General features: G+C 50.5%; 1 protein-coding gene across 1 annotated transcript in view; it reads left to right on the forward strand.

Moving 5' to 3' along the window:
- Positions 1–25,446, forward strand: part of LOC138521816 (complement C4-B-like) — a 528,615-nt gene that overhangs the window by 388,203 nt on the left and 114,966 nt on the right. The window contains exons 25-27 of the mRNA XM_069634932.1: positions 8,364–8,439; positions 10,707–10,866; positions 12,005–12,109. Coding sequence (XP_069491033.1) covers positions 8,364–8,439; positions 10,707–10,866; positions 12,005–12,109 — 341 coding nt within the window. The remainder of the gene's footprint in view (positions 1–8,363; positions 8,440–10,706; positions 10,867–12,004; positions 12,110–25,446) is intronic.

The following is a 25,446-nucleotide window of genomic DNA, read 5'->3' on the forward strand; positions in this document are numbered from 1 at the left end:
CTATAGTGAAGGAGAAGAAGAAGAGTGTGTATCCCTGGTTGTGGATGAAGATTTGGATAGCCCGAAGGCTCCTGTTTTTGTCAATAGAGTCACCACAATGATGATCATTGACTCAGGTGCCAAGTACACACTGATGCCTAACAACATTTGGGAGAGTATGGGTCCCAAGTATCTGAACGAGGTAGACACATGCCTCAAGGCTTATGGCGGTGTGGCCATAGATCTCGTAGGATGGTTTATATCAACATTGTGTTTCAAGGGCAGATACACAACTGGCAAAATGTGTGTCTCAAGGAAAGGCACTACGCACCTGCTAAACTGGTCGCACCAATAGAAACGAATTATCAACCTTGATCCCAATGCCGAAGATGCAGTACGGTTGGTGGGGGGATCGCTCAATGGAAAGAATTTGATGCAAGACATTTTCCAGGGTTTGGTGCATACAAAGATTTGTCCACCAGATCAAGCTGAAAGACATCTCCACACCTGTGGCGCAGACAATGCAGAACATACCTTTATCAATGAGAAATGAAGTAAGAGCGGAGTTGAAGAAGTTGGTGGAACAAGACATAATGGAGAGCATTGACGCATCAGAGTGGGCCTTCCCTTGTGGTGAGGAAAAGCTTTGCGAAGATACGAATTTGTGTGGACATGAGAGAATTAAATAAATGCACTGTGACAGAGAGGCATCCATTGCCCATCATCCAGGAAATCACCTCGACCATCGGGCCAGCAGTATTTATTTCTCCACATTAGACCTCCTCACCATGGCCTATCATCAAGTGAAGCTACATGAGAGGTCCGAACACTTAACTGCCTTTATAAAGAGATGACATCCTCGACAAGGAGTCAGCAGCTTAATTCTCCACACCAGGTATGTATTTCATGACACAATCATATTCCTACAGGCGAGAAATCCATCTCCTAATTCTGTGCGATACCTTGTCCAATCCTTTCAATGCTATTATTTCAACCAACGGTTTATAATCTGTGTAGAATTCGAATTTCGTTCCCCACATCTTTCAAAAATCTGGAGAGAAAGGCTACTAAGTATTCTGTGCCGCCCTCCATTTGGGTCATGACTGCCCCCGGGCCCACTCTGCTAGCATTGGTCATTATGATGGTGGCTCTTTCTGTTTTAAAGTTTTGTAAAGTTGGAGCTCGTGCAAGGGCACTTTTAATGAGCACACATTCTTCCTCACAAGCATCATTCCAAACAAATGCACCTTTGCTCTTGAGTAACTCCTTCATGCTTGCTGTGTGTGAGGCAAAATTATTAATGAATTTCGAATAATATTCGGCCATTCCCAAAAATGTCCGTCACTGCTCTCAGCTACTCGGTGGGTTATCCTTTCAATAGCATCTGACAAATTCTTCTTCGGACGGATTCCTTCTTTTGAAGTGACACGCCCAAGGTGCTCGATTTCGTCTCTATTAATCACGCACTTTTCGTAGTTTCTGAAACACACTCTCAAGCCTCTTGGTGTGCTCTTCCAAGTTGTCAGCATAGACCAGGATGTCATCCTGAAAGAACAGGCCTCCCAGATCCCCATCGAAGATCCGGTCCATAGTTTTCTGAAAGACAGTGGCCACAGGATTCTCTTACAGAACCCTGCAAGCAGCGTGACTTGTGCGGAAAGCGCGCGACACGGAAGCCGTCTCTACACTATGCAGCCATGCATGTTCCTAAAGTCACTTTAATGAATACTGAGGTGGGTAATATTACACAGCGGAGAGTTCATCAAAGGCCTGAACCTAGGAAAGGTCTACAGGGCTTGGGCCAAGCATGCGTGTGCAACCCTCCATGTCTCTAAAGAAGCTAGTGCCAAGGACGAGTATGCTCGTCCTTTCTGCATAGACTTGCATACTAGCCTGGCAGTTAAGAGGCACATTAAGGTTGGTCATATTGGCTGCCTACTTGTGCGTGTGTTACAACACGTAGAGAGTTCATGGCAGGCTTTTCAAACTCCCAAAAAACTCAAACTAGAGTGTGTGATCGTCTACATTGAATCCGATGATGAAATATTCTGAGAATGTTACTCAGGGTTCTCGCCCTGACCGACCCTGTACTTATTTGGAAAAACTATGTCCCACGCCTCTTAGGCGTTTGATAACATCCTACCCTTGAGCATCTGGAATTATGCCAGAGGAGAGACTGTCTGCGCGGGCTGAAAGTGGAGCGCTGTGTGTTGACACATTCTGCTTGGATGCCCTGCGCTGGGCAAACAGTATGTAAAGGGCTGTGGCGAACTGGTCGTGCAATTTGATATTATAACCGCTCAGATCAACTTTGGGAGGCAATATTTTCGCCAGAATTCTTGGTGATTACTGTATGGCAGCGTGCACCTGCGAAAACCAATTCATTCACTGTGATTTCCTACGTGCGTTGGCGGTTTGGGTATGTTTGACCAAATAGTTTTTGATGGCGGGAAACTGACCGCAATCTATTTGCCCGGGGCACAATTTGAACGCCAATGCTTTTTTTTTCTTGCTTTTTTTGTCCCCCACCTTCAATTTTAAGGGCGCAGGGGACACCCCTGCACCCCCAAAAGTGCTAAATATCAAACATGGGGAACAGGGGACACCCCCCGCAACTCCTGCTCTCCAGGGTTGGTATTTTGCAATATATGCGACCAAATTGGCCCGAAGGCCAAATCACCCATGCAAAATTCCACCAAATTGGTCATTAGGGCAATTGTTTTAGGTCAAATAGGCTAATACCGCTTTGGCGGTACGGAAATGATTTTTCTACGATTTCTGCCCTGTGATGGATAACAGTGTGATGCACTCTGTCTTGCTGTGTCATTGAGCAGATCACTGTGGGCTTTGGTAACTGCACAAATAATTGCTGGTAGGTTTAGGTTGAAGTATTTACATTCTAAATGTTTTTCTATGTGTTACATTGTTTTCATCAGTATTGCAATGTGTTTATGGAGTGATATGTGGATTGAATGTTTTAATGATGTACCAGTTTTTAATGATATATTTGTATGTGTAGAGCGAAGGTTTATTTTAAACCATATGCACTTCAATAAAGAAATTAAATAATGAGCATCACCGAGTTATTATGTCATATAGGGAGAGTCCATGGCAGGCTTGATCCTTTGAAGGAAGGCCAGTACATAGCTACCTGCAGTGGGCGTTTTGCTAGAAAGACTCTTTTTTGCAGCATGGCTCTGCAACTCCAAGCAAGTAGCAAGTGCTGTCTCCTACACAGGGATCTCCAAAGACAGCCAATAACAGCAAGGCTCTCCACTCCTGGAAGGCCATGGCTATCCTGTCTGCTGGTGTCGCAAGCCTATTCGCACACCTCCAGGCTGTACTGCTGGTGTTGCACGCCTATTCGCACACCTCCAGGCTGGACTGCTGGTGTCACAAGCCTATTCGCACACCTCCAGGCTGGACTGCTGGTGTCACCTCCAGGCTGGACTGCTGGTGTTGCAAGCCTATTCGCACACCTCCAGGTTGGACTGCTGGTGTCGCAAGCCTATTCTCAAACACCTCCATGCTGGAGTGCTAGTGTCGCAAGCCTTTTCGCACATCTCTAGGCTGGACTGCTGGTGTTGTAAGCCTATTTGCACACCTCCAGGCTGGACTGCTGGTGTCGCATGCCTATTTGCACACCTCCAGGCTGGTCTTGTGGTGTTGCAAGCCTATTCGCACAACTCCATGCTGGACTGCTGGTGTTGCAAGCCTATTTGCACACCTCCAGGCTGGACTGCTGGTGTCACCTCCGGGCTGGACTGCTGGTGTTGCAAGCCTATTCGCACAGCTCCAGGCTGGAGTGCTGGTGTCGCAAGCCTATTCTCAAACACCTCCATGCTGGACTGCTGGTGTTGCAAGCCTTTTTGCACACCTCCAGGCTGGACTGCTGGTGTTGCAAGCCTTTTCGCACACCTCCAGACTGGTCGTCTGGTGTCGCAAGCCTATTCGCACACCTCTAGGCTGGACTGCTGGTGTCGCATGCCTATTCGCACACCTCCAGGCTGGTCTTCTGGTGTCGCAAGCCTATTTGCACACCTCCATGCTGGACTGCTGGTGTTGCACGCCTATTCGTATACCTTCAGGCTGAACTGCTGGTGTCGCAAGCCTATTCGCACACATCCAGGCTGGACTGCTGGGGTTGCAAGCCTATTCGCACACCTCCAGGCTGGACTGCTGGTGTTGCACGCCTATTCGCACACCTCCAGGCTGGTCTTCTGGTGTCACAAGCCTATTCGCACACCTCCAGGCTGGACTGCTGGTGTCGCAAGCCTGTTCGCACACCTCCAGGCTGGACTGCTGGTGTCACCTCCAGGCTGGACTGCTGGTGTCGCAAGCCTATTCGCACACCTCCAGGCTGGAGTGCTAGTGTCGCAAGCCTATTCTCAAACACCTCCATGCTGGACTGCTGGTGTTGCAAGCCTTTTCGCACACATCCAGGCTGGGCTGCTGGTGTTGCAAGCCTTTTCGCACACCTCCAGGCTGGACTGCTGCTGTCGCAAGCCTTTTTGCACACCTCCATGCTGGACTGCTTGTGTTGCAAGCCTATTCGCACACCTCCAGGCTGGACTGCTGGTGTTGCAAGCCTATTCGCACACCTCCAGGCTGGACTGCTTGTGTCGCAAGCCTATTCGCACATCTACATGCTGGACTGCTGGTGTCACAAGCCTATTCGCACACCTTCAGGCTGGACTGCTGGTGTCGCAAGCCTATTCGCACACCTCCATGCTGGACTGCTGGTGTCACAAGCCTATTCGCACACCTTCGGGCTGGACTGCTGGTGTCGCAAGCCTGCTGGTGTTGCAAGCCTATTTGCACACCTCCAGGCTGGACTGCTGGTGCTGCATGCCTATTTGCACACCTCCAGGCTGGTCTTCTGGTGTCACAAGCCTATTCGCACACCTCCAGGCTGGACTGCTGGTGTTGCACGCCTATTCGCACACCTCCAGGTTGGACTGCTGGTGTCGCAAGCCTATTCGCACACCTCCAGGCTGGACTGCTGGTCTCGCAAGCCTATTCGCACACCTCCAGGATGGACTGCTTGTGTCGCAAGCTTGTTCGCACACCTCCATGCTGGACTGCTTGTGTTGCAAGCCTATTCGCACACCCCCAGGCTGGACTGCTGGTGTCGCAAGCCTATTTGCACACCTCCAGGCTGGACTGCTGGTGTCGCAAGCCTATTCGCACACCTCCAGGCTGGACTGCTGGTGTTGCAAGCCTATTCACACACCTCCAGGCTGGACTGCTGGTGTTGCATGCCTATTCGCACAGCTCCAGGCTGGTCTTCTGGTGTCACAAGCCTATTCGCTCACCTCCAGGCTGGACTGCTGGTGTCGCAAGCCTATTCGCGCACTATTCGCACACCTCCAGGCTCGACTGCTGGTGTCGCAAGCCTATTCGCACACTATTCGCACACCTCCAGGCTCGACTGCTGGTGTTGCAAGCCTATTTGCACACCTCCAGGCTGGAGTGCTAGTGTCGCAAGCCTATTCTCAAACACCTCCATGCTGGACTGCTGGTGTCGCAAGCCTTTTCGCACACCTCCAGGCTGGACTGCTGGTGTTGCAAGCCTTTTCGCACACCTCCAGGCTGGACTGCTGCTGTCGCAAGCCTTTTCGCACACCTCCGTGCTGGACTGCTTGTGTCGCAAGCCTTTTCGCACACCTCCATGCTTTACTGCTTGTGTCGCAAGCCTGTTCGCACACCTCCAGACTAGACTGCTGGTGTCGCAAGCCTTTTCGCACACCTCCGTGCTGGACTGCTTGTGTCGCAAGCCTTTTCGCACACCTCCATGCTTTACTGCTTGTGTCGCAAGCCTGTTCGCACACCTCCAGACTAGACTGCTGGTGTCGCAAGCCTTTTCGCACACCTCCAGGCTGGACTGCTGCTGTCGCAAGCCTTTTCGCACACCTCCATGCTGGACTGCTTGTGTCGCAAGCCTTTTCGCACACCTCCATGCTTTACTGCTTGTGTCGCAAGCCTGTTCGCACACCTCCAGACTAGACTGCTGGTGTCGCAAGCCTTTTCGCACACCTCCATGCTTTACTGCTTGTGTCGCAAGCCTGTTCGCACACCTCCAGACTAGACTGCTGGTGTCGCAAGCCTTTTTGCACACCTCCAGGCTGGACTGCTGGTGTTGCAAGCCTTTTCGCACACCTCCAGGCTGGACTGCTGCTGTCGCAAGCCTTTTCGCACACCTCCGTGCTGGACTGCTGCTGTCGCAAGCCTTTTCGCACACCTCCATGCTTTACTGCTTGAGTCGCAAGCCTGTTCGCACACCTCCAGACTAGACTGCTGGTGTCGCAAGCCTTTTCGCACACCTCCAGACTAGACTGCTGGTGTCGCAAGCCTGTTCGCACATCCCCCGGCCGGATTCCCCCTCAGGCCGCCTATCATTTACTCCAATGTGTTTCCTTGCGCAGGCTCCACCTGGCCAGCGGCCCAATCATGCTCTGGCCACATCCGTGAGCTACTTTGTTGTCACTGCTTTTTGGTAAAAAGCTAAAGCAGAACGTCTTTGACTGTGCGCCTCCGGCCTGCATCATGACTCTGCAGACACAGCAGAGATTTCAGGGGCAATTGCAGTTGGAATGTTGGTTTTGATGGAATTGGTGGATGAGGGGGCTTACCTCCTCCACATGCTGACTCTGAGGCACACTGTGGGAACACCTCAGCGGTCTATTGAGGAGCGTACACCTTCCTGATGAGGATTGGTGGTGCGGGAACGCTGCCTATGTCCTCACTGGCTCGATTCTATATCATTTCGTCGATGGGGAAATTGATTTCTTTTAATTTGTGGGGGTTCCCCCCAATCCCATCCCCATCCCCTTTTATGTTTTACCTGTCCCCCACCCCATATACATCCTTTTCTAACCAACCGCTCCTAAACATTTTGATGAGTTTTTTCGTTAAAACATATTCTGCAAAAAAAAAAAAAAATTCAACCATTGATGAAAGAACGCTATACCACTGGCTCGAGGGGAGAGTACGAGTATAAAGAGGCCAGAGCCCTCAATCATGCTTCAGTCTCTGTGGCTGTGCCAGACTCTCCTGCATCAAAGACTCCACTCACTTGCTGGATTGAGAAGAGGGGCGGGAAAGCAGACTCCCCAAGAACGGTGACCGATGCTTTGTCATTTTGCCTGCTGGAGAACCTCTCCACTTACCCCTCTCCACTTGCCCAAGCCACGTCTCGGGAGGATAGCTCAGGGGCAACCTGCTCGCCTTGGAAGCAAGACGACACAGAGCAACACAGGTTCGATGCCCGGGTCCGTGCTTAGAAACCTCTGAACAGAATAACGTATCAAACCTCTTCTGGGCTCTGGGCCTTCCCCAGCCTTCTGCCATAATGGTCTGTATAGTCCACAGGTGTCCGATACATTACAGTAGTGACTTTACAGGTTGAAGTCGCGTGACCGCTTTTGCGGGTTCTGTTGCTCCGCGTGGACACTGCTGTAATAGTCGCTCTTTAACATGCTACGAATGTAGATTTTCCGACTGAATTCAATCCAGGGCTTTCTCATGATATAGCCCATCTGTATTCTGTGTCTTGCACCATCCAAGCAACCCCCATGACTCTCCCCACAGGCTCCAGTAGAATGCCCCCTGTTCATTCTACTGGTCATCTCTAGTCCATTTGACTAGTCCCTGTCCAAAGCAGTCATTCTAAGCTTCTAACTTAATGCTCACCTCTGTGTCTTTAATAGAATCAAGACTTCCAGCGCTGTCAGCCCAGGCAATCTTGATTGGATGTTGCCATTTGGCTTTGCCCAGTGATAGGTCCACGCCAGATAGGAAATCTTTTAATACATTTACAAAGTGCAGTGCTATTAGAGAAGGGCCCACCCAGTGCTGCAAAAACCATAGGTCTGAAACACCCCTCTCACTGCAGCACCTGGTTTTCTCTAAACATTGTGCACAGACGTGCCCATCGCATGTGGTGTAGGTGCGGTACGACGTCCTTTCATCGCGGGATGACATTTCGCAGGGTTTTTTGCTGCGATTTTTATAATGAAAAAACTCATCAAATTTTTAGGGGGGGTTAGAAAAATATATATAATGGATGTGGGTATTCGGGATTTGATAACAAATTTAAGGGGATGCGGGGTTGGAGAGGAACCCCCCCCCCAAAAAAAAGTTTTTTCGTTATAATATCAGCAGAAACAAACCTGTGAAATTTCATCCTGCGATGAAATGACATGGAACCGTAGCTGCATGGTGTCCTGTGACGTCACCTGGTGTCTGCACTTGTGCCAGAGGAGCGGCATATAAAGGGGTGTGGAGGTCGGGTGCATCCTCTGGATGTTCCATGTCAGGGTTGTGACAAAAAAGCACTGTCCTAGTGTTGATGCTCATGATGTGAACTTCTACTTTCATTTCAGGTCAACTTCGAATCTTGACATTTAGGAAACAAGACGGGTCGTACGGCGCCTGGGTCACCACTCCAAGCAGCACCTGGTGAGTTTGTCCCTCTCTTTGGCCGCCTTGCGCTCGCTCATCCAGCTCCACCTGAATTTGTGCTCCTTGTATTGTCAGGGGGAGATGTGACATTAACAGATTGCTTTCCGCAGACCAGCCACCTACGATCAGTCCGGAGTTCGGTATCCCTGGAATGATGGTAGCGGCAGAATTGGGAAAATAGGTAACTTGGTCTGGCCTCCTGGATTCATCCAAAAATGTTTCATCATCCACCTGTCTATCAACATTGCTCCATCTCAGGCCCATTGCATCAATCCCACGTCCCACGGTGGCTCGATTCTAGGTCAATTATTATTGGCTCAGTCCCTGGCCCATTAATGACTCTGTCCCAGGTTCACTGCCATTGTCTCAGTCCCAACCCAATCATCATCAGCTCAGTCCAAGGTTCATCATCATCATGGATTCAGTCTCAGGTCCAACATTGGCTGAGTTCAATGTCAATCATCAGTGGCACAGTCCCAGATCCATCATCATGAGCTCAGCACAAGCTATTATGATAATGTTTTTAACCGTGTCTTTATGTCTTTAACATCTGGAAAATACTGCTATAGCTCATTTGAGCTAAAGCTTAAAAACCCCTAGCCAGTCTTCCCCTTGTTACCTACTATTTTGGTTACTCACAAAGGCCATCATCATTGGCTCAGTACAGGCCCATTATCATTGCCTCAATTCAGGTTGATTCTTATTGGCTCGGTGCAGGGCCACCATCATTAGCTCAGGCCAGATCACTCATCATTAGCTCATTGTGGGTCGATCACCATTGGCTCATTGCAGGACCATTATCATTAGTCAGTTCAGGTCAATTATAATTGGCTCAGTACAGATTGGTCATCATTTGCTGAGTCCATAATCATTATCTTGGTCCTAGACCATCATCATTGACCATTTCAGATCCATCTTTATTACCCCAGTCCAGCTCCACCATCATTGGTTAAATCCAGGTCCATCATTATTGGTTTACTCTAGGTCCATCATCTTTGGCTCAATCTAAGTCAACCATTATTGTCTCAGTCCATGTCCATCTTCACTGTTTCATTCTAGGTCCATCTTTGCTTCAATCCAGGTACACCAAAATTGTTTTGCAGGATATGAAGTCTGTGCGGTAGAGGGTATGACATTCCTTGGTATGGACGTCTCACTGAAATATCCAGGAAAAGTGACACTGTGGATTTTAGGGTCTTTGGCCATAGACCACCATTCATCTAATCACCAGGAGAAGGATGTAGTGATTGCCCCATTGAGAATGTACACTGTCTCTGATGACGAGACCCTTCTATTCCTTCTGGCCTCCAGGCTGACGACCTCTGTTGCGAAGATTCCCTCCCTTTGCTGTGAGCACATCATAGGGAGAAGACAAACCCATCATCTCAGGGAGCAAGCCCATCATTTTATGGAGAAGACAAGCCCATCATCTCAGGGAGAAGACAAGCTCATCATCTCACGGAGGGAGAAAACAATTCCATCATCTCAGGGAGAAGACAAGTACATCATCTTAGGGAGAAGACAAGCCTATCATCTCAGGGAGAAGACAAGCCCATCATCTTAGGGAGAAGACAAGCCCATCATCTTAGGGAGAGTACAAGCCCATCATCTTAGTGAGAAGACAAGCCCATCATCTTAGTGAGAAGACAAGCTCATCATCTCAGGGAGAAGACAAGCCCATCATCTCAGGGAGAAAACAAGTCCATCATCTCAGGGAGAAGACAAGTCCGTCATCTCAGGGAGAAGACAAGCTCATCATCTCAGGCAGAACACAAGTCCATCATCTCAGCGAGAAGACAAGTCCATCATCTCAGGGAGAAGACAAGCCCATCATCTGAGGGAGAGGAAAAGCCCATCATCTCAAGGAGACGACAAGTCGATCATTTTAGGGAGAAGACAAGCCCATCATCAAACGCTTGAAACACTTGTGTATAGGCGTGTTATAAATGCCATATCATATCATATCATATCATCACGGGGGGAAAACAAAAGATATTTCAAGGTGGACATATCTCCTTCCCAACCCTGTGTTTGTTTCAACTTCTCAGTTTTGCTATATATGAAGTCTGTGAGGTAGAGTGTATAACATTCTTTGGTAAGGTTGTCTCAGTGAAACATCCAGGAAAGGTGACTCTGTGGATTTTGGTGGCCTTGGCCGTACACCACCATTCGTCTAATCTCTAGGAGCAGGATGTAGGCATTGCCCCATTGAGAATTTACACTGTCTCTAATGATGAGGCCCTTCTATTCTTTCTGTCTTCCAGGCTGACAGCTTTTGTTGCGAAGATTCTCTCCCTTTGCCGCGAGCACATCACTGTGGAGGACAACACAATCACAACAGCCGTGAACTTCATCTTGAAGCATCAGGTGGAGAGTACTGGGGCTTTCACAGACCCAGCGCCAGTATACCACAGGGAGATGCAGGTAAGGGGAGTCCTCTTTTGAATCTGAGGTCCTGGGCAGAAACCCTCTTTATCTTTTGAGGACCACCAGGTGCATTGGTAGGAACACATTTTCTTTCTGCGGTTTTCCCATCCACTTCAATGGGAACCCCAGTATATCTGCTGACTGTTTTGAGTCTGTGCCCTCATTTTTTGGGAGTGAGGTCCTTTTAAAACTCGCTTCTTGGATTAGTTGCTTTAATTTTAGGGGCACTGGTAGGTTCTAAAGACCACCCAGGCAGCGGACCCTGTGCTCCATTTAAGATGATGGTAGCACTCCTTCAAGGAGTGCAGTGTAGGGAAACCTAGTTTTCCAATTCTCTTTGGACTATGGGCCTTTTTCCCACATTAAGGTGAACTAGTGGCCACGTTAAGCCTTACGTATGTGGGGGAGGGGATAGGTAGATTACTGTGCATGAGAATTCATCGAATTCTATTTCCTCTAATTGCTGCAAATATATGTGACAAGTGGGTTTATGGTAATAAATAATGAAGGGGGCTTATGAGTGGAGATTGCAGGGGGTCTCCCCCCACACATATTTGCAGCAAAATCTACCCCCCTCCCCACAAAAATGGATGAAATCGATTTCGATTAAATGAATTCAACCAAATCACATAGAACCTGTGGTGAGCGCAGGGGCGCAGCCCTGGTAAGATCCTACTTATGGTGCTATTAACCCCTGAAGTGCCAGGCTATTATGCAAGTCTATGCAAAAAGGACAAGCATACTCGTCTTTGGCACTTAGTTATATTGAACATGTATACAGGTGTATCTCTGTGTTGCTAACTATGTTCTCAGTGGGCAGGCGCAGTTAGGTAAGGGGTAAGGGACAGTATTGATGGGAAACAACTGTACTGAAAAGAAACCAAAGTGGAAATGTTCTGTTGCATAGTGTATTAGGTTTCCTTAATCAAAAAGATTTAAATATAAAAAAATTAATAGTATTCTTACCGAAGTCAGGGGCCCACATTTTCCTGACCTTACATGGATAACATGCTGAGTAAGAACTGGCAGTTTTCAAAACATTGACTTTCATGTTACACACAAACACCAACATGGGTCCACGACCCCACGCTATCTGTCTGGCGTGCCTCGCTCATCAGCTGTTGATTTATTTCAGGGCGGCGTGGGGGGTCTCGAAGGCGAGGTGTCGCTCACAGCGTTTGTGACAATCGCTCTACATCACACGATGGGCGTCCACACAGGACAAAGCAAGAGCAATGTGGTAAGCGTAGCCGCGGCTGGCGGCCATCTTTCTCTTCCGTTTCTCTCCTCGCCCTTTGTCTCCGGGACATTCTCCTTCTCTCGTTCCTACCTGTTCCTTCTCCGTGCTTCCTGATCTGTGAAATACGGTGCATAGTTTACGTTTCAGCTGCAGAGGTGTAGCCAGGATTGTCTAACAAGTGGGGCCTGAAGCTAAAGTAGTTGCCCCCCACCCCCACAGTGACATTAACTTCTGTAAATGCCCACACAGCACTGCTTAGTTAGCATTTACAGATTTTGGGTGGGCCTTTCCCACTCAGGCCCTACCATGCCTACGCCTCTGTTCAGCAGTGTGCGTGCAATGACATTCTGGGTACACTGACATATCTAGGCATGCCAAGGTACAAAGAGTTGCGGTACTCGAATCTTGAAGAAATTCACAATGGAAACTTGGGACTCGTTATAAGGGGGGGTGGCATTTTTTTACAGAAATGCAACCAGCAGCATATACCACCTCCGTCGATGGTATTTCTGCAAGTCCACCCTATTCAGAGATGACCACTGACATAGGTGGTTTTTCCGGAATATCTAAGGTGGTACGGTTGGCGCAGGGTTGGTGACGTAATAGGCGGGTAAAAGGCAGGATTGCTGTGAGCTGCTGAGGACTAGGTGGTGTTGATGTATTGTGTGATGTCCTGTGGGAATGAAGGTGGGGGTGGATTGGTAAATGGTATTCTGTTGGGGTGCAGGCAGTGCTCACCTGCCTGATGCGGGCAGTCGTGATGTCCCTTGTGAGGTTGACAAGGATGGTTGGCGTAATCCTTATTATGACCAATGTGGAGAAGGCATTGGGCCTCATTACAAGTTTGCCGGTCTGGTAGTAACGGCACCGGTAAACTACCAGCACCGTTAAGCTACCAGCGCTGTTACTACCGGACAGGCAAACTACGAGTTCTGCTCGCGGGTGCCTTTCTGCCCGCCAGGTTTCACCTGGTGGGCGTACCGGCACCCACAAGCAGAGCATGTCGGATGCACCAGCACCATTCACGAATGGTGCCGGTGCATTCAACCTCCCCATTCCCATTGATTTCTATGGGGCTCGAATGGGAATGGAGAGTAATTATTACTGGCACCCGGCAATGGGGATGTACTGGGTCCGCCGGGTCTGGAATGCCCCAGTACATCCCCATTGCCGGGTGCCGGTAAAAAAACTTCTCCGGCACGGCTACCGCCAATGTCGTAATGAGGCCCATTGTCTGTGGAGTTACTGGGGCTAGTTACCGAAACTAATAATGATCCTTGTCCTGCCTCTCATCACCGCTGCCCATGACCTCCCAACTATGTCCCTCATCCAGCCACCCACTACGGGAGACATCCAAACATCTTTCCGGCCCCACTCCTGTCCTCCATGTTTTGAATCATAGGCAGCCAAACTGAGGACCCACTCATGGCCAGCAGTCAATACCACTCCCACACAAAGCTCACTGCCTATGCAGGGGCAAGGAACCCAACGCAATTTCAAAGAGGGCAGTACATGATAACATGTTATATCATGCCAACAAATGCATCAAGACTTGTGGCACCCCTCTACGCCACTCGGGAAACACGTACAGTGCCCCCAGCAACCACAGCATGCCTCACCATGGGCCTCTCACTCCTAAACTGGCTTTCGCAATACACAAATACATGCACCAAGGCATCCCGTCGGTGAATTCAAACAGCTTTCAGGATGTTGTTTCGAGATGTATAGTATGTGACTGCTGTATGCATACATGCCAACCCTCCTGATTTAGGCGGGAGACTCAAGACTAATATTGCTATTTTTCACGTTGTCCCACCTATAATCATTTTAGCCCCAATGGGAAATTTACATCTCCCGATTTCCCTGACGAAATCGCCCTCCCAGGTGCGTCGGAATGTTGCCATGTACGTGCATGTGCTGTATGCAGGTGACGGGTTTTACAAAGATCCAGGCTAGTTTTGAAGCTAAGGGGGCCCTGTAGGGCAATGGCGATACACTCATAGACTGCACTAATATGGATACAAATAAAATTACAGAATATGAAGGCTACACCTCATAGGACAGAGAGAGAGAGAGACACAGAGAGAGGGTGTAACGTTTTTGGAGTCAACGGGAGACTCAGCCTTCATCAATGTTCTGCCGGATCCACAGCTGTGCGCCCGTTGAAGTTATATTCCTGTTGCTTTCACATACATGTCAACATTCTGAGCCACCTGGGAGGGAGATTTCATGAGAGAATTCGGGAGAAATTAATTTCCTCATAGGAATGCATTGGGGCTAGAATTATTTTAGGTGGGAGAACGTGAAAAATAGCAATATTTTGCAATATCATTCATTTCAAAATCGGGAGTCTCTCATCAGGAGGGTTGGCATGTCTGCTTTCATGGACTCTTCCATAACATTTCTTTCTCTGCCTCAGTACAGTAATCGGAAGTCTGTTCACTATGTCTATGCTTGATGTGTAATAGTGTGTAGACCCTAATTTACATACGTTTTTCCAGCAATAAAAGGTACTTAGTGAGCAAATGTGCTTTACTTAAGTGATGCTTGTCTAATTGCAGCACATTTGGAGATGAGGATGTAACCAACCCAGAAGGTGTTGTTAATCGACAATGAGTTCTTAACTAAAGCCTATTTACCTAGTTAATGCCTTTTAATGCTGTACAATGTGTGCACGTTAGGTTTTACACTCTAGTACATTAAGCATAGACATTTTAGAAAGACTTCCGTTCACCACTGTGAAGGGAAGTCTTTCTTTTATATCTGTTCTTAGTGTATCTTGCACTGTTGTACATGGACAATGTCTGCCAGGTTGAGCTAAGCCATGATAGGTGTGTCCGTGTAAGGGCAAATGCTGGAATGTTGAGGCATAGCCATCACAGGTGTGTTCTCAAAGGAGGCAAACGCTGGAATCTTGCGGCAAAGCCATCACAGCTGTTTCCCTACCGTGATAAATGCTATAGGTTTGGGGCCGAGCCATCAAAGTTGTGCATTTATCAATTAATTATTCGGGGCCTGCTAATGCCATTTGCTGCATTGATTAAAAAGTCCCATAAATACACTGAAGTGATGAAGCATGTAATGTTATTTGTGATTGAGCTCAACCAGGTTCACGTCCGGTGACCTATTTTATGCCTAGATCACTTTCAGGAAATAATTTTTTAAGCCATGAAGTCTTCTAAATGTGATAGTTATTAAATGTAACTATCAGTAAGCATTTCTTAAGTAGAGTAGAGTAGTTTACTGTGTCATTCACATATAACGCTAGCCAGAGCAACGGCAACAGCTGTAGTCATCCCACGTGCTTCTTTCTCGGCGTACTGATGGCTCTAAAGAATTTTGCGCCTTATAAGAACCCAATTGATTGATTGTGAATGTCAAAAATGCTCTGATTACTTACTGATAATCTTCATTACTCCTAGTCCCACTCTTCCCCGTCACAGTACTTGCCTCATGAGGCCCCTGCCTCCAACACAGGACCTTCTTCTATTTCTTTAAATCCATATAACTCCTCCCCCACATCCATAGCACTCAGTTTCATATTACCAAGCTGGAGCATGGGACCTTCCCCAGAGGGAGGGTGAAGAGGGTCGTCAGTACGGTGACGAGGAAGAGTAGGACTAGGAGTAATGAAGATTATCTGTAAGTAATCAGAGCATTACCTCCACGTCCACTCTTCCTCGTCCCAGTACTTACCTCATGAGGTATACTAAAGCAGCAACTGGGGAAAAGGTCCCAATGAGACACAAAGCCAAAAACAGTGCAGCAAAACACACACCCACAATAACTCTTAATTCCCATCCCCACAGACAAAACTCCAACCCTGAAGGAACCAACCCCAGAGTCGGAGAAACTCAACCCATAGCGGTTGATGAAAGTGCTTGGACGAGCCCAGGCGGCAACCATACAAATCACTTGCAGAGAAACCCTCCTTGCATCGGTCCACGAAGCCGCCAAACCCCTGGTGGACCGCCCCTGAACGTGCGCAGGCACAGGCAGGCTAGAATCCACATAGGCCATGGAGACCACAACACGGAACCACCGGCCAATGGAATCCACAGATGCCTTACGCCCAGCCCCAGCCAGACCAAAAGCAATCAGAAGACTGTCAGATCGGCGGAAGAGAGCAAACCTAGCCAAATACTCCAACACTGCCCGCCGGACATCAATGTTATGCCAAGCCACCTCCTCGGGCGTTTTCACATCATGAAAGAAGGCAGGGAGAACCAGATCCTGAGAGGTATGAAAACCGAGAAACAACCTTAGGGAGAAACTTCGGACCACACCTCAGCACCACTGAGTCCGGCAGCACCCTCAGGAAAAAAGGGTGACATAACAGAGCCCCAATCTCCCCAAGACTACGGGCAGAAGTGATGGCAATAAGAAAAGCAGATTTCAGTGTAAGATGTTTGATATCGATCTCGGAAATGGTCTCAAAAGGAGGCCCTTGAAGGAACCGTAAGAAAAGAGGGAGATCCCAAGGGGGAAGCCCTCTATAAGTACAAGGACGGGAAGAAGAAAAACCCCAGAGCAACTTCCCCACCAACACCTCCTCATCCAAGTGACCATCAGAGTCCCCCAAAAGGAATTTAATGGAGGCCCACTGAGAGCAAAGCATGGAAAAACCACCAGGCCCTTGTCAAAACCCCTCCTGGAGGAATTGAAGGATAGCAGGGAGGCCAGAATGCAGGGGAGGGATCCCAAACTGCCCATACCAGTCTCGGAAATGGCCCCAATGCCTGCCGTACGCCTTCAGAGTGGAGGGTCTATGAGCATTCATTATGGACTCGGCTACGGACCTGAGAACCCCTGAGATATCAGCCTAGACCGTGCAATATCCACACTGCCCATTCCATCCGGCGGACTTCCAACCGCAGATCCCCTTGAAGGGGACACGGCCACTTTGGAACCAGCCAAGGTTCCTGGGACCGAAGCTCCAACAGAGAGGGGAACCAACTCTGGCAGGACCAGAACAGAGCTAACAACAACACAGTCACCCGGGACACTCTGAAGCGCCAAACCACCCGGGGCAGAAGGGGAATAGGCGAAAAGGCATAAAGGAAACCTCAAGGCTACTGTACAGAGAGTCCACCCCCCAAATCCACTCGGCCTGAAACCGAGAGCATAAGAGGGGAACTTTTGCTGAGGCCGGGGATGCAAACAGGTCTAGAACAGGGGTACTGAATCTGACACAGATCTCCGCAAAGACCTGGGCCGACAGGACCAGTTCCGCAGAGGAGTGAAACCGGCGTCTGAGAAAATCTGCTTGAACATTGTCCACCCCCCTGATATGTGAGGCCACCAGAGACACCAGATGCGATTCCCCCCAGGTGCCGATCAGAGCAGCCAGAGCATTCAAGGAGCGACCTGAACCCCTTTGGCGGTTTAAATATGCCAAGGCCATTGTATTTTCCATTCGGACCAAAACCGCCCAACCGTCCAGCAACCCCTCGAAGTACACCAGAGCTCAGAGAATGGCACACAACTCTCTCCAATTGCATGATCGACGGCTCTCCCCAGATCTCACAACCCTTGAGCTGAGAAGACCCCCAATGTAGACCCCCTAAACCCATTCCACTGGCGTCGGTAGTAAGAGAGGCCACAGGAGGAAGGACCATGGACACGCCAGCCTGTAGGTTTGGGACCCCCAGCCACCATAGCAGGGAGACCTGCAGCGCTGGGCACACTGAAATCAAAGCTTCGAAAGCTGAGACTTCGGAAGCCAGTGGGAGAGAGGATAAAACACCAGGGGACGTAACTGAAGACGGGCCCAAGGAACTAGAAAACACGCAAGATGCCACATGCCCCATAACTTCAGCAACAGGCGAGCCGAGACATACTGCCTTCTGAGAACCCTGCCCAGAACAGCCAGCAAGCGACAGACCCTCTCAAGGGACAGGAACACCCTCTCCATCCCGGGGCAAACCAGTACCCCAATCAAAACTTGATCCTGAGAAGGCTCCAGCTGAGACCTCTGCGAGTTCACTATCAAACCCCAGTCCCGCAATGCCTGGCAGACTAAAGGGAGATGAGGCAGGACAGCTTGCCGACAGGACTCCTCGACCAACCAATCATCCAGGTAGGGAATAAAACTGCACTCCCTGCAGATGCAAATGCACCACCAGGGGAGTCACCAGCATGGAGAACACTCTGTGAGCTGATCGCACCCTGGACGGGAGCACTCAGAGTAGAAAACGCAGTGATCTCATCAAATCCCCCCTGCACAACATCCAGAGTACGTTCTGCAAAGCCTCCACGTTGAAGCGTTCCGTCCGGACGAAGCAGTGCAGGCCCTCGAGACACATAAGCAGGTGATACATCCTAGAAGGCATAGAAGGCATAGGGACCAGGAACATCCACAAGTAGAAAATTTGATCTCGAACAGGCAGAGGAACGGGCAAGATGGTAACCCAGAACAACAATTCGGAGAGAACAGATCCCATGGCCAACTACTAGGTCTGTGTGCTGGGTACCAAAGTCCTAACCATGCAAACCTGGATAGGAGGTGACAGGAACGGCAACTGATAATCCCCTCCGGAAGGAGCCCAGTACCCAGGAAGCCGAACCCCACCGGTCCCATAGACCTCCGAGAAGATAGAGACGAGGAGCCAGGGAAAACCGCCAGTCACTGCATTTGCACCAGAGGAAAATCACAGGACGTTGAAGCAGGCCTGCGCCGCAATATAACAGCATGCTTGTCAGCCCACAAAAAGATCGGACCTATCAAAAGGAAGATACAGGGCAGCCCGGTAGTCCAGCAGACCATGGCCCCCTCAGATGATAGAGGAGCCACCAGTCTGGTGTCAATGGGCAGAGTACTGTCACCAAGCAGGGCAATGCAAGCCATCCCGGCTAGCAGACACCAAAGGCAACCCTGTACTTGGGGTATGCCTATACCCAAAAACTCACAGAAGGGACAGCCCCCTCCACCAGCACCAGGAGCTCCGAGAACCCCTTTAACCACAGACATGTGCCACAATCTGTCATATTACTTCCACATTTCTGAGAGGAGGCGTGAAAGCAACACGTCGGCACCGGAGGACCTAGGCCCTAAAAGAACAGACACTGGGAACCCCTTGCATGGCCGTTACTTCCATGATGCATTAGCAGTTTCAAATAATTCCATGCCGGACAAGGGAAAACAAATCCATCTCCTTAGTCTGTCCCCTGCGCAGTTCAGAGGAAGAGTACAGGACAAGGTGCCTGCGTCCATGGCTAGCACAGACACAAACACACCACTAACTCACCACCTGTATACACTGTATACACAGCACAGGATTGAGAGGTGGCTTGAGCCCTGCATCATGTAGCTGGTAGCCCCATTCTCTACCTGTCAAGCCAATGGATATTTATTTATTTTATTTTTTACATTTGTATAGCGCATAGGCAGCCCAAGGGCATTGTGGCGCTGTTACTTGCAGCAAGCTTAGTTACATTATGCATAAGTTACAGCATTGGGTACATAGGTGTAACACTTATTATGCAGGGAGGCGTACACATTCAAATATACATATGGGGGGTGTAGATGAGGAACGGTAGAGATTCAAGCAAACAGGGTGGTTTTCAAGGTTTTGCGGAAGGTGGTCAGGGAAGGTTCAGCTCACAGGGCAGTGGAGAGGGCATTCCAGGGTAGAGCAGCAAGATAGGGGAAGCTGGTACCCCCTGCTCTTGCTCTTTTTACAATGGGTACAGTGAGTAGGTTGGTATAGGGGGACCTGGTTGGTCTTGTGGACATGGCCGGGTGGATCCTTTGTGCCAGGTAGGCTGGTGCTGCGGAGTGGATGCATTTGTGAGTGAGGGTCAGGGTTTTGAAGATGATCGTCTCTTTTATAGGTAGCCAGTAGGAGGCTCTTCTGGCAGTAGATATATGCTCTCTTTTGGAGATGCCTCGTGCTGCGCGTAGGGCGTTGTTTTGAGTAACTTGCAGTTTCTCAAGGTTTTTTGTGGAGGTCCCTAGGAAGAGAACATTGCAATAGTCCAGCCGTGATCCAGCCCTAGCTATGTTTGTGCAGGTGTCACTGGAGAGGTAGGGTCTAACTGCATTGAGGCGTTAGGCAGCTGTGGAGGCAATGGCGTTCACCAGTCTGCTCATGGACAGACTAGAGACCAGGTAGACGCCTAGGGTTTTCACTGACTCAGATACTGGAATTGTGATAGAGTCAATGGTGAAGTGGGTGAACTGCGCGTCAAGTTTTTTGAGGGTGTCAGGGGAGCCTACAAGTAGGAGTTCGGTTTTGTCAGAGTTCAGACAGAGGCTGTTGGCAGCCATCCAGGTTTGGATTGTGTTATAGATGGTGTTGAGGGTCTTGGAGTCAGTCTCATAGTCGCCTGTCAGGGTCACGAGGATCTGTGTGTCGTCCGCGTAATTAGTGTATGAGATCCCCATGGCGTCAAGGATGAGGAAGAGGGGGCGAGTGAATATATTGTAGAGGGTGGGAGAGAGGCAGGAGCCTTGTGAGACCCCACACAGCATAATGGTTGGGGATGCAGTAGCTAGATCAGAGAAGACCTGCATGGTCCTTCCATGTAGGAAAGATGTGATCCAAGCACTAGCATGGGCTGAAAAGTTTGCAGTGGAGGTTAGGTGGTGGCATAAGACGTCGTGATCCAGAACGTCAAACGCGGCAGAGAGATCGAGGAGGAGGAGCAGGACAGGTTTGCCCAGGTCTCTGGCATCATCCATCTGGTTATTTAAATCCAGTAAGGCGGTCTCAGTCCCGTGTTTTGGGCGGAACGCAGATTGTCTCAAGCCTAGGAGTTGGTTTTCTTCGATGAAGTGTTGGACTTGCAGGTAGGCTGCTTTGTCCAGAATTTTAAGAAGGAAGGGGACGGTGGTGATGGGTCTGTAGTTGTTAGGTGAGGTGGGGTCAAGAGTAGGTTTCTTTATGAGAGGCCTGACCCATGCTTCCTTGAGGGAGGAGGGTACTATCCCTTTGGTGAAGGATGCGTTGACAAAGGCTGTGAGAAATGGGGCGAGGTAGTCGGCACAGTCCTTGATAATGGTGGCGGGGCAGGGTCTCCTTTGCAGTTTGAGGGTTTGATGCCTTTCATTAGGTTAATGATGTCTTTCTCCTGGATGGTTTTGAAGGAGAAGGTGGGGGAGGCATCTGGAGAAAGGGGGGGCGGGAGATGGGGGGGTGGGGAGAGAGAGTCTGGAGTTCAAGATTTTGGCTTGAAGAAGGTCTAGTTTGTTGCGCATGGCAGTTTGGATGCCGTCGCACCAGGCTTTGTCTTTAGTGAAGTTTTGGGGTGTGGGGGTAGGGGTTTCGAGTTCCCTGAATATGGTGAACATTTCCTTGGTATTAGAATTGGCTTCGGAGATTCTGGCTTCAAATGATTTGGCTTTGGCTTGGATGATGGCTTTTTTATATTCCTTTGAGCGGGTTTTGAAGTCAAGTTTGTCATCGTCATCTTGAGAGGTTTGCCAGCGCGCAAGGGCAGAGCATTTGTCCGTCCGGAGTTTGAGTAGGTCTGTTGTGAACCAGGTGTTGGTGTGGCTTGTGGGTTTGGACTTCCGAGGTTTGAGGGGAGCAATGGAATTGATTGCTGCCGATATAGCCTTGTTGTAATTTTGCGCCAGGGTTTCTGGGTCATTGGAGAAGGGAGGTCTGAAGGCAGGACCCTGGAGGAATGGAAGGAGTCTTTCTTTGGTGAGGAGGTGAGTGCTTCTGGTGAGGGCGGGTGGCAGGGAATGGGGAGGGTGGGATGGAGGGGAGGAGGTGGGGATGTTAAAGGTAATAATGTGGTGGTCAGACCATGGGGTGGGGGAGTTGTTTGTGATTGTTAGAGGGCAGTTGTGCTGGGCAATCCAGTCAAGTGTCCTGTCCAATGAGTGGGTTGGGTCTGTGACAGTGTTGGAGAAGCCCAGAGTTTCAAGGGCTGAGTTGAGTGCTTTGGAAGCAGGGTCCTTGGGGTCATTAAGGTTGACATCACCAAGGAGGATCGCTTTGGTAGATTTCTTTAGGTTATCTGCCAAGAGGTGAGTGATGGTGAATTGGAAGTCTCCTATGGGGCCGGGGGGCCGGTAGACCAGATGGAGTGTAATGGTGCAGTGGTGGGAGGTGGAGAGTTTAAGTTGGAGGTAGTCACTGGTGTTGTTCGTAGTTTTATCATTTTTTCTGATGTTGATTGAGTCTTTGGCTATGATTGCTACTCCACCACCTTTGGTGGGGCGGTCTTGCCTAATGATAGTGTAGCGAGGTGGGAGTGCAAGGGAGAGCGCAGGGCCTGAGGCTTCATGCAGCCACGTTTCGGTGACCAAGAGGATGTCTAGGTTGTTCGTGGTGATGAGGTCGTGGATGTCCAGGGCATGGGCGTTGATGGATCGGGTGTTAATCAAGGCACATTTGAGATGGGGAGGTGAGGAGGGGGTGGAATCTGTTAGGGGGGGCAGTGGTGTCCAGGGTCACAGGCATGGTAACAATGGCAGGTACATCAATACATAAAACTGGTGAGGTAGAAGTATTGGCAATAGTGGGGGTCCCATTTTCAGGGGTCACAGGCATGGTAACAATGGCAGGTACATCAATACATAAAACTGGTGATGCAGAAGAAATGGCAATAGTGGGGGTCCCATTTTCAGGGGTCACAGGCATGGTAACAGTGGCAGGTACATCAATACATAAAACTGGTGTGGTAGAAGAATTGGCAATAGTGGGGGTCCCATTTTCAGGGGTCACAGGCATGGTAACAGTGGCAGGTACATCAATACATAAAACTGGTGAGGTACCCCACCAGAAGGCACCAACCAAGAGGGAAAAACCAAATAAAACAATCCCCTAGGCAACGCCGCATCAAACAGAAGGCAACGTCGTTGCACGGTCCCAACGGCAGGAGAATCAGGGCACAAACATTCACAAAGCCCCCAACTCCTTACCACATCCCGGGCCCTGCAGGACCCGGGCCGTGATGTCCTTGCGCCGGCCTACAAACTTGCAAAACACAACTGGGCGAGGCACCTGCCTCTGTAAGGCACACCAAGTAGCCGGCATGAATGGGACGCCAAGGTGGCCATACGAGCAGGAGAGGGGAATAACAGCAAGCACAGAGCCCCCTCCCCTCTCTTTACCTTCCCCCGGACCCAGCAGGACCCGGGACACAATGCCCATGCTGCGGTCCAGAGCCCAGCAAAGAACCGAGTGCGGCAATCCCGCTCAACCGGGACCCCAAGCCCCGCAGGGGGACCAGGAGCAGCGCCGCACCCGAGTGAGCGGAGGGAGCCGAATGCCCTGCCACACAGCCCCCCAGTGGACCAGCAATCGGTGCGCCCTGGTGCCCCGCACCGGGAAGAAAACGTCCAACCTGCCGGAGGCAGGAAAAATTAAACTGAGTGACATGGATGTGGGGGAGGAGTTATAGGGATTTAAAGAAATAGAAGAAGGTCCTGTGTCGGAGGCAGGGGCCTCATGAGGTAAGTACTGTGACGAGGAAGAGTGGGCGTGGATGTAATGAAACGTGGCTGCAATATTTACAAAGCAATGCAGTTAAGATGACCCCGGCCAATTGGTGAGAGGGTTGTTTTGGGAAGAATGAGAGGCCTTGGGGAAACAGCACAGTGCCTAGCTGCCGGAATTCCTAAATTTGATGGCAAGTACTATATATTCTGGGGCACGAACAATAGAATGTCTGTACTGTTAATCCCTGCATCAACAAACATAGCAATGATTCTGTTGCGATACAATTCTTTCCTTATTTTCTCCAAATTACTCATCCTCTTTCACTCTGTCTGTGGTTGCTTCTTTTTGGTAGGCTGTAAAAGTAAACCAGGAAAGATTAAGAATACTGAAAATGAGGTAAAAACAACTTTTACTGAAAATGAGGGCTGAAAATGAAAAAAAACAAAAATATCCCAACTCTACTGTTTAATAGAAAAACATAAAATAGATTCAAATCGAAATGGAAAAGACCCCTGACTGGGATCAGTATTGCTCCGAGCAGGCGAGGAGAGTTGAAACAGTGCTTAGGGGCGATCTTTCCCATATGTAAAGTGTTCCTTAAAATGTGGAAAGGGGGAGGCCACCAGGGGGCGTGCAGGCAATGGCTGCCTGATTCTCGCTCTCCTCCAACAGCCGGGTCACAAGAGGGATTGAGCCCCCCACGAGACCCCCCCGCGGCAAGAGAGTGAACCGGAGTCCAGGGGAACCCCCGGGGCCCCCATCGATCGAAAAAGCGGGGTCCGAGGACCCCAGGAGAGTGGAGATCAGGCGCTGTGGACTTGGCAGCGGGAGCGCCGCAGAGGACGCGGGCGGCCGCGATCCCGGAAGATAGAGTCGTAGCCCGCCAACCCCCCTGCACTGCGGCGGGCGCCCGCCCCCCACGGCGGTTGCGCACGGAGAATCCGGAAAATTCACCCAAGGGGGGCGGGCTGCCTGCACCCCCCAGGCAAAGACGGCGCGGGTCGCGTGCGATACGCGCCCGACCTCGAGACGAGAGCTCCGGCCCCGATCGGCCTCCGGAGAGGCGTAGGCGCCTGTTTGGGCCCCCTGGGGAGGCTTGCGGATCACCCGCGAGGGAGGCTGCAGCTCCTCAACCCTCGCCCGCCCGCCGGTCTTGGATCCCCAGCCCCACCGCCAAGGAGGACTACAGGCAGCAGGAAAGTGGGCCGCGCCCATGAGCAACACGTGCTGGTTGTGCCCGCTGCCCGCCACCGCAAGGCGGCCAAGCCCCCCTCCCCTTGCAAGGAGGACTTAAAGAGCGCGAAGGCCCAGAGGATACCGGGTGTGAGGCCCCCGCTGGAGACTGGCGGGGCGTGTGCACGCCCAGAGAAGACCCCCCAGGCACCGCGAGGACCCATAAAAGGAGGGGAGGCGGGCGCACCCCCCCCCCCGGATCCGGATCACCAGCCCCACCGCCAGAGAGGGCTTCAGGCAGCAGACAGTTAAAAATAAAAAATAAGAAGAAGACAATAATGCCGGGGGCTGGACCCCGCCGGGGACGGATCAGGAAAGGAACCCCGCGGCATTGCAGCACCCCGGGGGAGCGGCAGACCGGCCCTCCCGTCACGGGGGCGGCAAACATCGACGTAGCCACCTCACACAGGGCTACTCACCACGCAGAACTACCCCTGAGGCACACAGGGAGCGCATGGCCCCGGCCAGGATCCCATTCTGTCCACACACAGTGCCTCATGGACAAAGCTGGGCTAGGCCCAGCTACGCAGTGGAGGTCACCCCCTGGGAGACGACAGCAACTCTACGGCCCAGGTGAGAGGCCCCCGCCGACGGCCGGTGGGGCTTGTGCCAACTCGACCCCCGGTCAGCACAGCACAACCTCAGGGGCCCCCTGGGCCATGATCCACCAAGCATCTGGGGGGCAATAAGCACCCTAGCCCCGGAGGG

The sequence above is a fragment of the Ambystoma mexicanum genome, chromosome 13, assembly GCF_040938575.1.
Source record: "Ambystoma mexicanum isolate Mex_15411 chromosome 13, UKY_AmexF1_1, whole genome shotgun sequence".
Taxonomy (NCBI): domain Eukaryota; kingdom Metazoa; phylum Chordata; class Amphibia; order Caudata; family Ambystomatidae; genus Ambystoma; species Ambystoma mexicanum.